Here is an 11,652-nt window from a genome sequence, read left to right on the forward strand (position 1 = left end):
CCCAGACCACTGAAGGTCACACATCAAAGCAATGGCCTGCTCAGGATGGACACCCAGCTATCCAGACCTGGCAGCTCCAGTTCCAGCCCCAGAGCAGCACCTCCCACCTGAGCAAGCACTGCTCTGCACATCAGCAATTTGGTAGGGTAGCGGGATGACAGTGTCCCTGCTCTCACACAAAGTGCCAAAGGGATTTTTTTTAAGAGCAAACATTGCCACAAACAATCTTCCCGGTTTCATCTCATTGGAAAACGTAATTCACAAAGCAGTTTGTGTACCAGGGTCCTGTGGTCTTTCTCACTCAGAGGGAAGCTCAAGATTTTACGGTTCCTGCAAAACCCTGCACTGACTTCTGAGAACCCCAACTTATCACTCCATGGATTGATTAGATGTCATCTACCCACACATCAACTTTCATGTAATCAACGCATGCCTCTTCCCACATGGCACTCCCTATGTTTGGCACAACTTCATCCAGATACTCCCACCCTTTCCTATTTATGACTCTCAAAATCTATTTGCCCATGAATAGATTCAGTTTGTACAGACATTGCCTGCTGCCGGTCCTCTTCACATAACTTCGGCTGACTCACCCAACGTTGAACGTGTGAGAAAGGCCCAGCACAGTGTGGACACTACTATAAATAAACGATATGAGACTGAGCTTTTGCATTGTCTGTGACTGCACCACAGCTGAAAGTGGTACAATTAGAAGCGTTCGTTCTGCTAACCAGCAAGCTCGGAAATGTGGTCAATAAAGATGGTGCTGAAGCTCCTTCTGGAAAGCAGGATTTCATTAGCATCTCATCACACTAAGAAAACAGCGCCTGATCCAGAACACTCTCATCAAAGGCAAGAAATACCCAGGTCCCAAAAAATTCCTGTATTGTTTTGTGCTCTGGCTTCTTTTGTCTCTTCACCAGAACATTTCTTTCTTTCAGCAATAGAGATGTTGCACCCTGGAGATGGTAACATCTTAGTGATACCATAACTAATGACTTCCATGATCTGAAGGCATGTTGGATATCACCATTTTCACAGAGGAGATACCTACTAGGAACAATTAAATTCCTCACTGAGAGTTTTTTCAGTGGGAAGTTTGGCTTATGACTGGAAAGGAAATTATAGATAAAATTGCTCTCCTCAAAAACATCATTTTTCATCGGAAAATAGAAACTTCTAGCACACAAATGTTTTCAGTTTTTCATCAATGCTTGATTAGAAGATTTTCTGTCATCGGGTTTCAGTTTTCTCATGCTTTTATTTAAAAAAAAATCTTTCCACTCATAATATCGACAAAAATATTTTTTCTAATTTAAATCTTCAATAGTGGGACAAATATTGTCTCCAGTTGATTGTGATAGTAGCTGAAAGGCCATATAATTTCAGAAAAAGTGATAAAAGAAAAAAGACAAAAGAATATAAGAAACAAATGAGTCAGAAGAAGGAACTGGATCAAGGATGCAGAGGACATAGAGAATAAGAAGCAAATCTGAACTACTCCTTCATGAGAACGTTGACAGAAAAGTTTCCCTCCATAAAAGCCAAGCCCTTATTGACAATTGTATTGACCATAGTATCTAGATAGCCCCAAAAGGAAAGAGAGTTGAATTTACCTTGGCAGCAAGTCCTCGAAGTCCTGTTAATTCAGAGGAGCAATACAGAAATGGGACTCACGCTTTGCCTGTTGTTTTGCTCATCTCTAGGTCCTTCAAGAAACCCAATTGCTCCAAAACCCCTTTCTCCTTTGTCTCCTCCCCTTCTCCTTCACCCCCCTCCCCGTGATTATTAAACGCTATCCCTCCAGCCAACAGCTGTTTTGTGGAAAATGGTCATTTTGTAATCCACAATGCAATCACAGCACAGCTGTTCTGGGAGATTATATGGGAAGCGATTGGTGCTGCTGGCTGGGATTAAGTGCAGAAGGGTGACCTGTATTGACTGAGTAGAAAGTTTCCATAAAACACAGAAAGATCCCAGCCATCTCCATGCGGTGGCTGTTTGGGAGCTTGTATGGAGCAAGCCGGCAGCTCTCTGGCCAATGCTTCAGGCGACAAGTAACGTTAGCTCAGAAACCACCAGCAGCCTTGGCGTCCGGTCACCCCTTGCCCTGTGCACTGTCTCAGCAGAATGACAAAGGCCACAAGCCCCCCCACCCGTGGGGCATCTTCCCGGCCAGACTTGCTAGTTGCAGAAAGGGGAGAAGAAAAAAAAATGGGGAGAGGAAAGTTTATGCGACTGTGTCTGCTCTGAGGACTGAGGATTTTGGACCCTGAAGGGTTGCCAACCCAGCTCTCCCCATGGGCAATGGAGATTTTAAATGACAAAAAGGAGCCCCTTAGCAGAAGCACTGCTGAGTGGCAGACTGGCACCATGGCATCACCACTGTGACAGAGGTATGTGAAACCGTGCTGAATGAAAGAAGTCCAATACTCAAAGGATGGGAGCATGGGGAACACTGCCAGTGTGCCTCGTACTGGCAGCCTTTACCAAGGCGCAAAGTTCACCAGGAATCCCAGCTCCCAGCAGTTTCACATGGGATGAGTTTGGAAAGCTAGCAAGGAGAGACAGAAAGATTCACACTCACCCAAAGTCCCCTCTGAGCTTTTGTTCTAAAAGTTTAAAGGCTCCCACAATACCTGAGGGTGTTGATACACCTCATTTGGTATCAGCACAGTGAAAATTAAGAACGATATCAACTCTCACTAGAACGAACTGTCACTAGAGGGCATGGAGCAGCGCTGCATTGAGTCAAACTGCAAAGGAGAGGAGCATCCCAAAGGTACACCCCCCGAATTCCCTGCAAAGGCTTTGCCCAGTGCCAAGCCAGGGGAGGCTCGTACCACTCACCGGCAGGGAGCGAGGCAGATTCCCTGCACACCTGCCCTGCTGCTCTGCCGGGACAGAGGAAACCAGTGGTCCATGTGATCTCATCCCTGACTTCCACCACCGGAGCCCAGAGGCTGGGATGCATGTGTACCGCTGGCTCTGGGTGACAGCACATCACAGGCAGCAGATGCAGCCGACAGGTTCACGGTCCCCTACATGGGCTCTGCTATTGCGGGCCCCTGACCCTTCCTGCCCTGAGCAGAACGGTCGGTAGCTCTGCGGTTATTTTAATCCTGGTCACTGCATAAGCTCCTCTAATATAGATAATCATTTCTAAGAGAGGCTAACTGATAGCAATGCTGTGTGTTTCCCGAGCTCCATGGACTGTCTGCAGGTTTTTTAATTAATAACAAGGTTCTGTTTGACACAGATGTACTTAATTCACTGAAGTAGGTAGAATAATCGCTGATGCTGTTTAAAAGGAGAGTAGTAATTTTTTTTTTTTTTCATTGTTCAGTCTCTTTGCATCTGGACACCTTAAGTTTGCCTTCTAATGCTCAGTAAAATAAAAAAAAAAACCCTGTTTTTCAGGCTCAAGAATAAAGTCCATCTCTCTACTGGTAATCCTTAATGTTAACATGTTCTTAATTTTAAGCTTGATGAGAGTCTTATTAAAATCCAGGATGCTATGTCAGTTTCTAAAGCTGGGATCAAAGAATATGTATTGATGAAATGAGACTGAATTAGATTTATATAGATAAGAATTCAGATTTAAAAATAAATTTATCGGAAATATGCTATGGTTTCAAAAATATATGTATATCAGATTTAGGATTCTGAATAATGGCAGATATTTTTCCTTTCAGAAGATGGCAATCTTTAAAATCTTCTTCTTGGGAGTCTCTGCTGCTCGCGTGTGTACTGGGGGGAAGCAACACCCAAGTTTAGACTTCTGTCCTTTCCCTTTATGTTTTTTTCCACCTCTATCTTCCTCTTTTTTTCCATTTCTATGAACACAACCTCTTTACCTCACCTGGGACTACGGGAGGGTTTGAGTTATCTTTGAGTTATCTGAGCCTGGGGAGACTTCTGAAATCACTGGGGAAAGAAAAAAGGGATAACTGGAGTAGCATAGCAGGGCATTTGCTCCACCTTCTGCCTTGCACGGAACTATTCTTTCTAATCCATTTTCCAATATTTTGTCAAGTACCACATTAACTTTTTCAATGTGTTTCCATACCCAGATTATTGCACACAACTCATAGAACATAAACACCGGAGCACATTTCCTGATGTTCAACAAACTTCCCTCAGCAAAATGTTATGGTTTATTTTTTAAAAATAAAGTCCATTCCAACCTCGCCTTAAGTTGACCAATTATGGCCAGGAAAAGCAAGCTGTATCTGTCTTTCACCCTACGGTGCCTTCCAGTTTTCTCCTCTTTGTATCTGATATTTCCCACCATAACTTGGCCTGGTTAGAGGTTTTGGATGTCTCTTTCTCTTTGAACTCAGCAGCAGCCAGTCCCTGGTGACTCGTTTAAAATTTGCCCATTGAAGTGAATGCCCATAGCAGTTGATTTCGTGCGCAATCAGCCAAGCACTTGGCTTATAGAAACAAAATAAGGAAACGAAATGCAAAACACAGTCTCAGCACACCACCTATGTGGAGATTGCCAACTCTAAAAAAGCCCGGGCGTTTTCAAGTGATGCACTTTTATTCTGGCTGTATCACATACGTACTTAGGGTGTATCCTGCCCCAAAGCAACACCCTCAAGTCCCAAGGGGGTTGGTGGAAAAGAAGGGTAAGGAGCCCGTACGAGTTGATAGGGCCCAAAAATTGCAGTACTTAACTGGCAGGTCTCAAGAGGCACACAGCTCTTCATAGCCCTCCATGCAGCTCTCCTACCCAGGGATAACAGGGATCATACGCTGTCCTGACATTGGCTCTTCAGCTGTCCTGAAGAGGAAAAGAGAGGAGGAAGAGCAGCTATTTACACCTGTAACTCGGCTGGCTCTCTGAAACCTGGACAAAGACGGGCTCATACTCACCCCTCATTCCACACATTCCTCACACATGACACTTCCCACCGCTCCTGTTTTTGCCGGTTTTACAGGAAAACTGTCCAGTGCTGCAGTCTCCTCCCTTACTGCCACACAGAAAGCAGGATACCTCCGGGTGGCAGGGACACTGAGAGACCCAGACTTCTCAAAGCCAGTGACAGACTGCAAATGCCAGATTTTTCCCTGAGCCCTGAATAATTCCACTCAGATTGTAACCTTTATTTAGCTGTTTGCATGATGCATTAACTCTTGCTCTGCAAATGACCTCACCGGGCATATTTTTTCCAGTCTAAGCACATTTAAAGGTGAATTCTGTTTTTAAACATGAACAGCTTACATTGCTAGACATCAAGTCTGTGGCAGAACAGAAATAAAGATTGAATTGAAATAAATAAATGCATCTTAAAGATGAACAAACAAGCTTGCCATCAGTTTGGACCTAACTACTTTTTTTTCTTTCTTATTTATTTTCTCAAAATAAATCTTACTTGGCTGGATTTTTTTCCTAATCTTTATGGTTACGGACCATTCAAAACCACATAAAAAGAAGACATGAAAAGAAAAAAATAAAATGCAGCAACACAGACTTTGAGGACCCACTAGAGATTCTAGATGCCTCAATTTCTAGATAGGCAACATAAGACTATTTAAAGAGGGTTGCTTTTCACAGAGTACTTAAACTCTGGTGACTCTAGAAGGTGTTCACCTGAGCACACAGAAAAAAATGTTATTTATGACATTTAGCCAACCATAAACTGTAAGCAAACAAGAAAAATAAAACTTTTTATATAGATCTATAAGAATACTAAAGAGGAGTCAGTCCAGGAAAGGGTCCATACAAACCCCCAAGTAGATAAAGGCTTACCTTATCCACTGCTCACTATCCCCATCTGCTCTTCTGAGGCATCCAGTGAAATACTACAAGGTGATCATGGACAGTCCCCACTATTTCTTTCTAACTGAACGTGTAGCAGCCAAGAAATTCCATGAGATCTGACCAGATGCTTTGAAATGTACCAAGTCTGTCATTTTATTGATTGGTTAATTCTTTCTGAGCTCTCTAATTCATCACAGTATATTATATCAGCCGCAGGATTGGCAGGGTGTCCACTTCTGCAGAATGCATCTTTGTAATGTGGTAGTCTCTCCTTTATGAAAATTGTTGCCAGTTTTAAATCTACCACTTATGGGATCTCAGTCTGTTACTCCACAGAATCACAAACACTCAGACTCAATGGCTGTCACAGGCTCATGGGGTTTTTTATTGTCAAGAGGGACCATTACAACAACACAGTCTCATCTCTGGTGTAACAGAACCCCAAGAACTTCAGACAATCTTTTCTAGCAATACACAGAGCTCCTGCTGAAGCTATGCACTTATTTCAGAGAGCTAACTGGTATAGACTGTGCAACAGGATATGGTGGAAAACCCATCGCATCCTTAGGAAAGTTATTCCAATGGTTAATTAGCCTCATCCTTAAAATTTCACTCTTGATTTGTAAGCACAGTGTCTGCTTTAGTTTTCCAACCTCACCAGGCTGCTCCACCACACACAAAAAAAATAGCCAGTGAAATGATTTCCTAAAAATGTTATTGTAAGAGTCACAAATCAAGGCATTTCATTAGAGGCACACACTGTGATCTAACAAGCTGGCTGATGGCCCAAATTCCTGGTTCTGTACTTGGCTCTGACACGTAATTTTCCCCTCCCATCGGCCAAGCCATTAGTGGTGCGTTTACACTGCAGTCAAAGCAGTGGCAGTGATGGGGAGTAAACAATCAGTGCTTGTTTTAATTGGGTGTTGCTAACAATTTCACTCCAGCAATCCAGAGCACAGTGCAGGGTACAAACCCCAGCCCAGAAACAGAGCAGGGTAAGCTGTGCTGAACTCCACATTACCGTGGCTGGACTGATAGTTCAAAAATAGTTCTTGTTTCCCTGCACTATAAAGTTGGGTCTTCATAGTCATTCCCACAGACACAAATCTACAGCACAGCTGATCCTTGTTGATGTTGGAATCAGCACAAAACCGGTGGGAAAGAGACACTTTGTTTCGATAATGACAAAACTCGAGGATCTAAAATTAATCTGTGCAAAGAGTACATCACACATGCAGGTGATCCGGGAGTCAAAGAAATGTTTAATATCAGTTCTAAAGCAAAAAAAAAAATAGATTGATACAGTACAGTTGAACCGCACTGCACTTCATTTTCATGTATGGATTGAGTAAGCAATTGTTCTTTGCTTCAATTTATCTTTTCCTCCATTTCACTGTGGTGAATCAGAATAAGCAGAGCTAGAGGAAACCTCCAAAGTTTATGTAGTCAATCCACCTGCATCAATACGACCTAGGCACCCTGAAGATTTTCAAGCCTACTGTTAAAATTTTCTGCAAGGCAGATACTACTTCATCCTGGATTGAAGTCAGTATATTCCCTTGTAATATCTTGATTCCAACCAAATCACAATATCCAACAGAAAACTTTTCCATCTCTGCTAAATGCCATGGTCTCCATCCCACATCTGAATTATTTACTCACGTGGATTGTCCCCTTGAGGCCATTGGAACTACACGGTTTACTGAAGTTATACTCACGCGTGAGTGTTTGGGGAACCAGTTCTTCAAAGGAAGACTCTAAGCTAGCAGGAGAGGTTTGGAAATCAAAAAGAGTGAGTAAGACGGAGAGTTAGCTTTTTTGAGGTGAGGCGTGGGAGGTGTTTTCGTTCTTTAGCTATTAAAAACTCCTTGCTTTGGCAAGAAAAAAAAAGGGGGGGGGAGAAAACTGGGAGGGGAAGGATTCATGAATAAAGAGGTAGCATGGCAAGAGGTACAGCAACCAGGGTGGCCAGCAGGCACAAAAGGATTCCTCAGGCTGGCTTCCCTGACAGAGCAGAGACAATAGCGAGCACAGGTCAGAGGAGCCAAGGTCTAATACGCTGGTCTAAAGGGAATAATAAAACTAGCTTTCTTTGCAGTGCTGAGCAGAAGGCTTATGTTACAGTGGGTGCTTTGAAAACAATGGTGCTAGGTATTATAATTGCACCTTTTATCTTTCTGGATGTACTGGTAATTATCCAGGATTGAGGGCATCTCCTTTTTTCCCCAGATTTAATGAGGATTTTGGATTCCTTTCCATTCCTTCATGGCATTTTGGAGCTGTGGCTTCATGGAAGGCCCTGCTGACGAGTGCCATCCTGGTGCACATGCCTCCCCATGGCCATGCGCACTGCAGCAGGCAGTACAGCAGGGCTACCTGTGTGATGGGGAGGGGACAGGTCAGGACAGGGCAGTGGTGACACAAATTTGGGGCCTTGGCCCCATGCCTTGGAGGCCCAGCTGGAGCAGGCGACGTTGGGAGCAGGCAGTGTTGCCGCAGTGGGCGCGGGGTGGATGCAGCACGTGTGTTGGTGGCCGGGGATCTGCGGAGTGCCCGGGCTTCCCTACATGTCCTGGGGGAAGGGAGGGCCCCATCAGTGGAAACGGAAACGAGAAATATTTTGGAGACTGCCGGCAGAGAACTTGGGCGTCCTCCCTCTCTTCTGCTTTTTTTTTTTTTGTTGGCTTTTCTTTCTCCATTGCTTTTTTTTTTTTTTTTTTTTCCTTTTCTTTTGTCTCTCCTCCTCCTCTCTCCTGTTTCCTTGCAGCCAGGTTTCCGCTTGCCTGGGCAACCCCAGTCCTACGCACACAGCAGGGACATCTCTTCACCAGGGTGACCGCATCCACAGGCAGGAAGGGTCCCGGAGCGGTGACACCATCCTGGCCCAGGGGAGGCCAGAGCAAGGTGACCCTGGAGCCACAGCCAGGACCCTTTGTGCAAGTGCATTTTAACCTGGGCCTTAATCACAAAATCATGTGTTATTTCCATCAGTCCCACAGTTAAAAAAAGTAATAATAAACACGTGTCCTTCCTGGCCCCCATTATTTTTTTTCTGAGCAGGCTCAAGCTGCAATTACTCAAAGACTCATTATTTAGCCAAATTCGGAGATTTTGTCATAGATGACAAAAAGCGTGTTCCTGACAGAAAAATTGTGATTTATTTTAAAGCAATACACTGCTCAGAGGGTGTTTTTTTAAAAGAAAAAGTCATCAAGATTTTTTTTTAAATGTGGATAAAACAGAATATTCCCCTGCCATCCTTGTTCTCAGAAACAGCTAAGTGGTTTTAACTGAAATTAAAAACAAAACCAAAAAGAAACCTATAAAACAGCTGAAGCAGACGTGAGCTAGAAGATGTTGGCTCCAAATTTGGCAAAGTCAAAAGCAACCAAAGCCAAACCTTGTGATGGGAGGTGTCAAGTGACTATTATAATAAAGACGCAATGCTACTAGCAATGTCTTCTATGTTCTGCGCACCCATTAACATGCTAATCTCAACATTAGCCTTTCCCAGGTAGCCAAGGATTATAATTGCTGAGCTTTACAACTAAGTATTAAGCATCGTGGCTAAACAGCTTGACTGAACAAGAATTATTTGCCATCACCTGAACAGGGCAAGCATGAAGGAAGGAGAACATTTGGCTAGCGTGTTACCATGGGCAGAGCTGAGTGAAATTAGGTCAGGCAGAATGGAAAGAAAACTTCAGAAACCTCTTCCAAACAGTGAAAAGTAGCTGTCTGCCGAACAGTTTCTCATGGGAAGTAAAGGATGCCCATTGCTTAAATCATACACAACCAGACTGGATAATGCACTGGAAAATGTACTGTAGGCAAGAATCTTGCAGGAACTGGGCTGGGCTAGAATGTGAGAAGATGCACTGGATAAGCTAGCAAGATTTTTCCATCTCCACTTTCTATGATTTTTTTTTTTAATTGGCTGTAGTTTGCATTGCTTGAAATTCCTTCACACAAGCTACAGAATCTCTGAGCGAGGCAGAAGATGGGGCTGGAGAGAGAGAGGTGGGTGTGTTTCCTGGATGACACAAAAAAAAAAAAAAAAAAAAAAAAGCAGCCTGCAGGCTCCCAGAGGCTGTGGAAGGAGAAAGACTGGCTGAAGAGAAGAGGAGGGAACACAGCTCGGAGGGGCTGCTCCCACCGAGCTGATGCATGTGCAGGTGAGCTATGCTGAGGACACCGTGGATGAGGATTAGGGGTTAGGTCAGTGGTAGAGAGGGTGGCTTTGAGAGAGCCGTGACCCTACTTAAGCATGCTGCGATCACTTGTGATCAGTCTTCAGCACTGGGCAAGAAGTGGGAAGGCCCAGTTCTGCCTCTCTGGATGACTCTCCCCTGCTCGTTTTCACCAAAGGATTTTTGAGTTAGCAGAACATTTGATTAGGGGCTTTTCTCCCACCCACCTTTTTTTTTTTAAAGCAAGAGTTTTCTGGTTTGCTTTGGTTTGAAATCAGCTTTCAGAGGGTTGGATTAAAACAGAGATTGCAGAGCTGATCTTTCACTCCTTCATTAATCCAGTGCTGGACACAACAAACATCCTTAATTACTTCCGTCAGTCCTGAAGCCTCACACGCAGCTTTAACCAATGCACCACAATCCCAAATTTCAAAATCCCTAGAATTTGAGTTCATGACTGGATGCAGTCACAGGTCAGCCACTCCCCTTTCATGAGACTCAAAGAAGGTCACTGGCCTGTGCTACAGCCTTTTACCACTCCGGCTAAGTCTGTCTGTGTTGCAATCCTAAAGATGCCCCAGGACTCTGCTAATGGGTACCTAAGTCCAACCTCTATTGAGCAATCCTCAATCAGCCGTAGGAAAGTCCATCCATCCTATTGTATCACGTATTTTACTATTCCAGCCTTGGAACACCTCCTCGTTTGGGCTAACACAGCAGTCCAGGGTAACACCTCCCCCTGCAATCGTCATGCACCAGGTTTGGGGTGGCGGTGATGTTTGAAGTGCAATATTGCTGAGATTCTCAACAAAACCATTCTGGAATTTACTGGTGTTTCTTTCCGCCCACAGTCTATTACAGACCTTAAATGTGTGCTTCACAGCTTTGCTGGAGCAGATCTGCTGTTCCATTCTCCAGAGCTTAAAATGTATTTAATAATTATTAAATGAAAATTAAACACTGAAGTGATTGCATTTCCCCACAATCCTTCAGAGCTACTTTTATAGCTTAACCTCTGCACTGAAGATCTGGAGACTGTTCTTCTAAAAGCTCAAATGGGGTCCTCAAGAAGCTTTGAGATACTCTAGGACAGAAAAGCTACTGAAGTCATTTTGTTGTTGCTAAAGAAAAAAGCTGTGGTTCGCAGATCAAATCACGTAAGGCACAAGGTGTCCCAGACAGCACCAATTGCTGTCTTGGGGATGTATCCTGGTGAGCGGAGGCAGGGACGTCAGAGGAGCCATACCTCCAATCTGGCCTCCTTTACTGTGTTTCCTAATGGAAAGATTCCTGTACTATTCCTTCTCCACATTCTCACTCCCAGGCTTTCACTGGGGCCCTGACTCAGACACCCGGCTCACTAGCACATAACCAAAATGTACATCCAGGGAAAGCGACTTGGCACCTGCAGAATCTCGGCCAGCTTATTCCATCACTGCTTGGAAAATGGCCATGGCTGGGAAGGCCGATGTCCACCCCCAAAAAGCTTCTCTTTCTTTTTGTGAATGCCCACAGCCCCTCTTGGCTACTAGGTTATATGTAGGCACCGAGACTTCCCACAGAAGATAGCAGCAGGGAGTGCCGCTTCCATCTCCTACCCTGGAGCTGGACAGATTTAATCAAATGATTTCCACAGAGCTTAGGGCTCCTAGAAGTGATGATGGAGAATAATGAGTTTCTTTCCGATCA

At 44.2% G+C, this 11,652-nt stretch overlaps 1 protein-coding gene across 1 annotated transcript in view; it reads right to left on the minus strand.

Moving 5' to 3' along the window:
* The window catches only part of GSG1 (germ cell associated 1), a 12,872-nt gene extending 8,157 nt beyond the window's left edge, over positions 1 to 4,715 (minus strand). The window contains exon 1 of the mRNA XM_009895222.1: positions 4,650 to 4,715. Within this exon, the coding sequence (XP_009893524.1) occupies positions 4,650 to 4,715 (66 nt within the window). The remainder of the gene's footprint in view (positions 1 to 4,649) is intronic.
* Between the last annotated feature and the right edge of the window lie 6,937 nt (positions 4,716 to 11,652).

Source organism: Charadrius vociferus, unplaced genomic scaffold, assembly GCF_000708025.1.
Source record: "Charadrius vociferus isolate BGI_N301 unplaced genomic scaffold, ASM70802v2 scaffold251, whole genome shotgun sequence".
Classification (NCBI taxonomy): Eukaryota; Metazoa; Chordata; class Aves; order Charadriiformes; family Charadriidae; genus Charadrius; species Charadrius vociferus.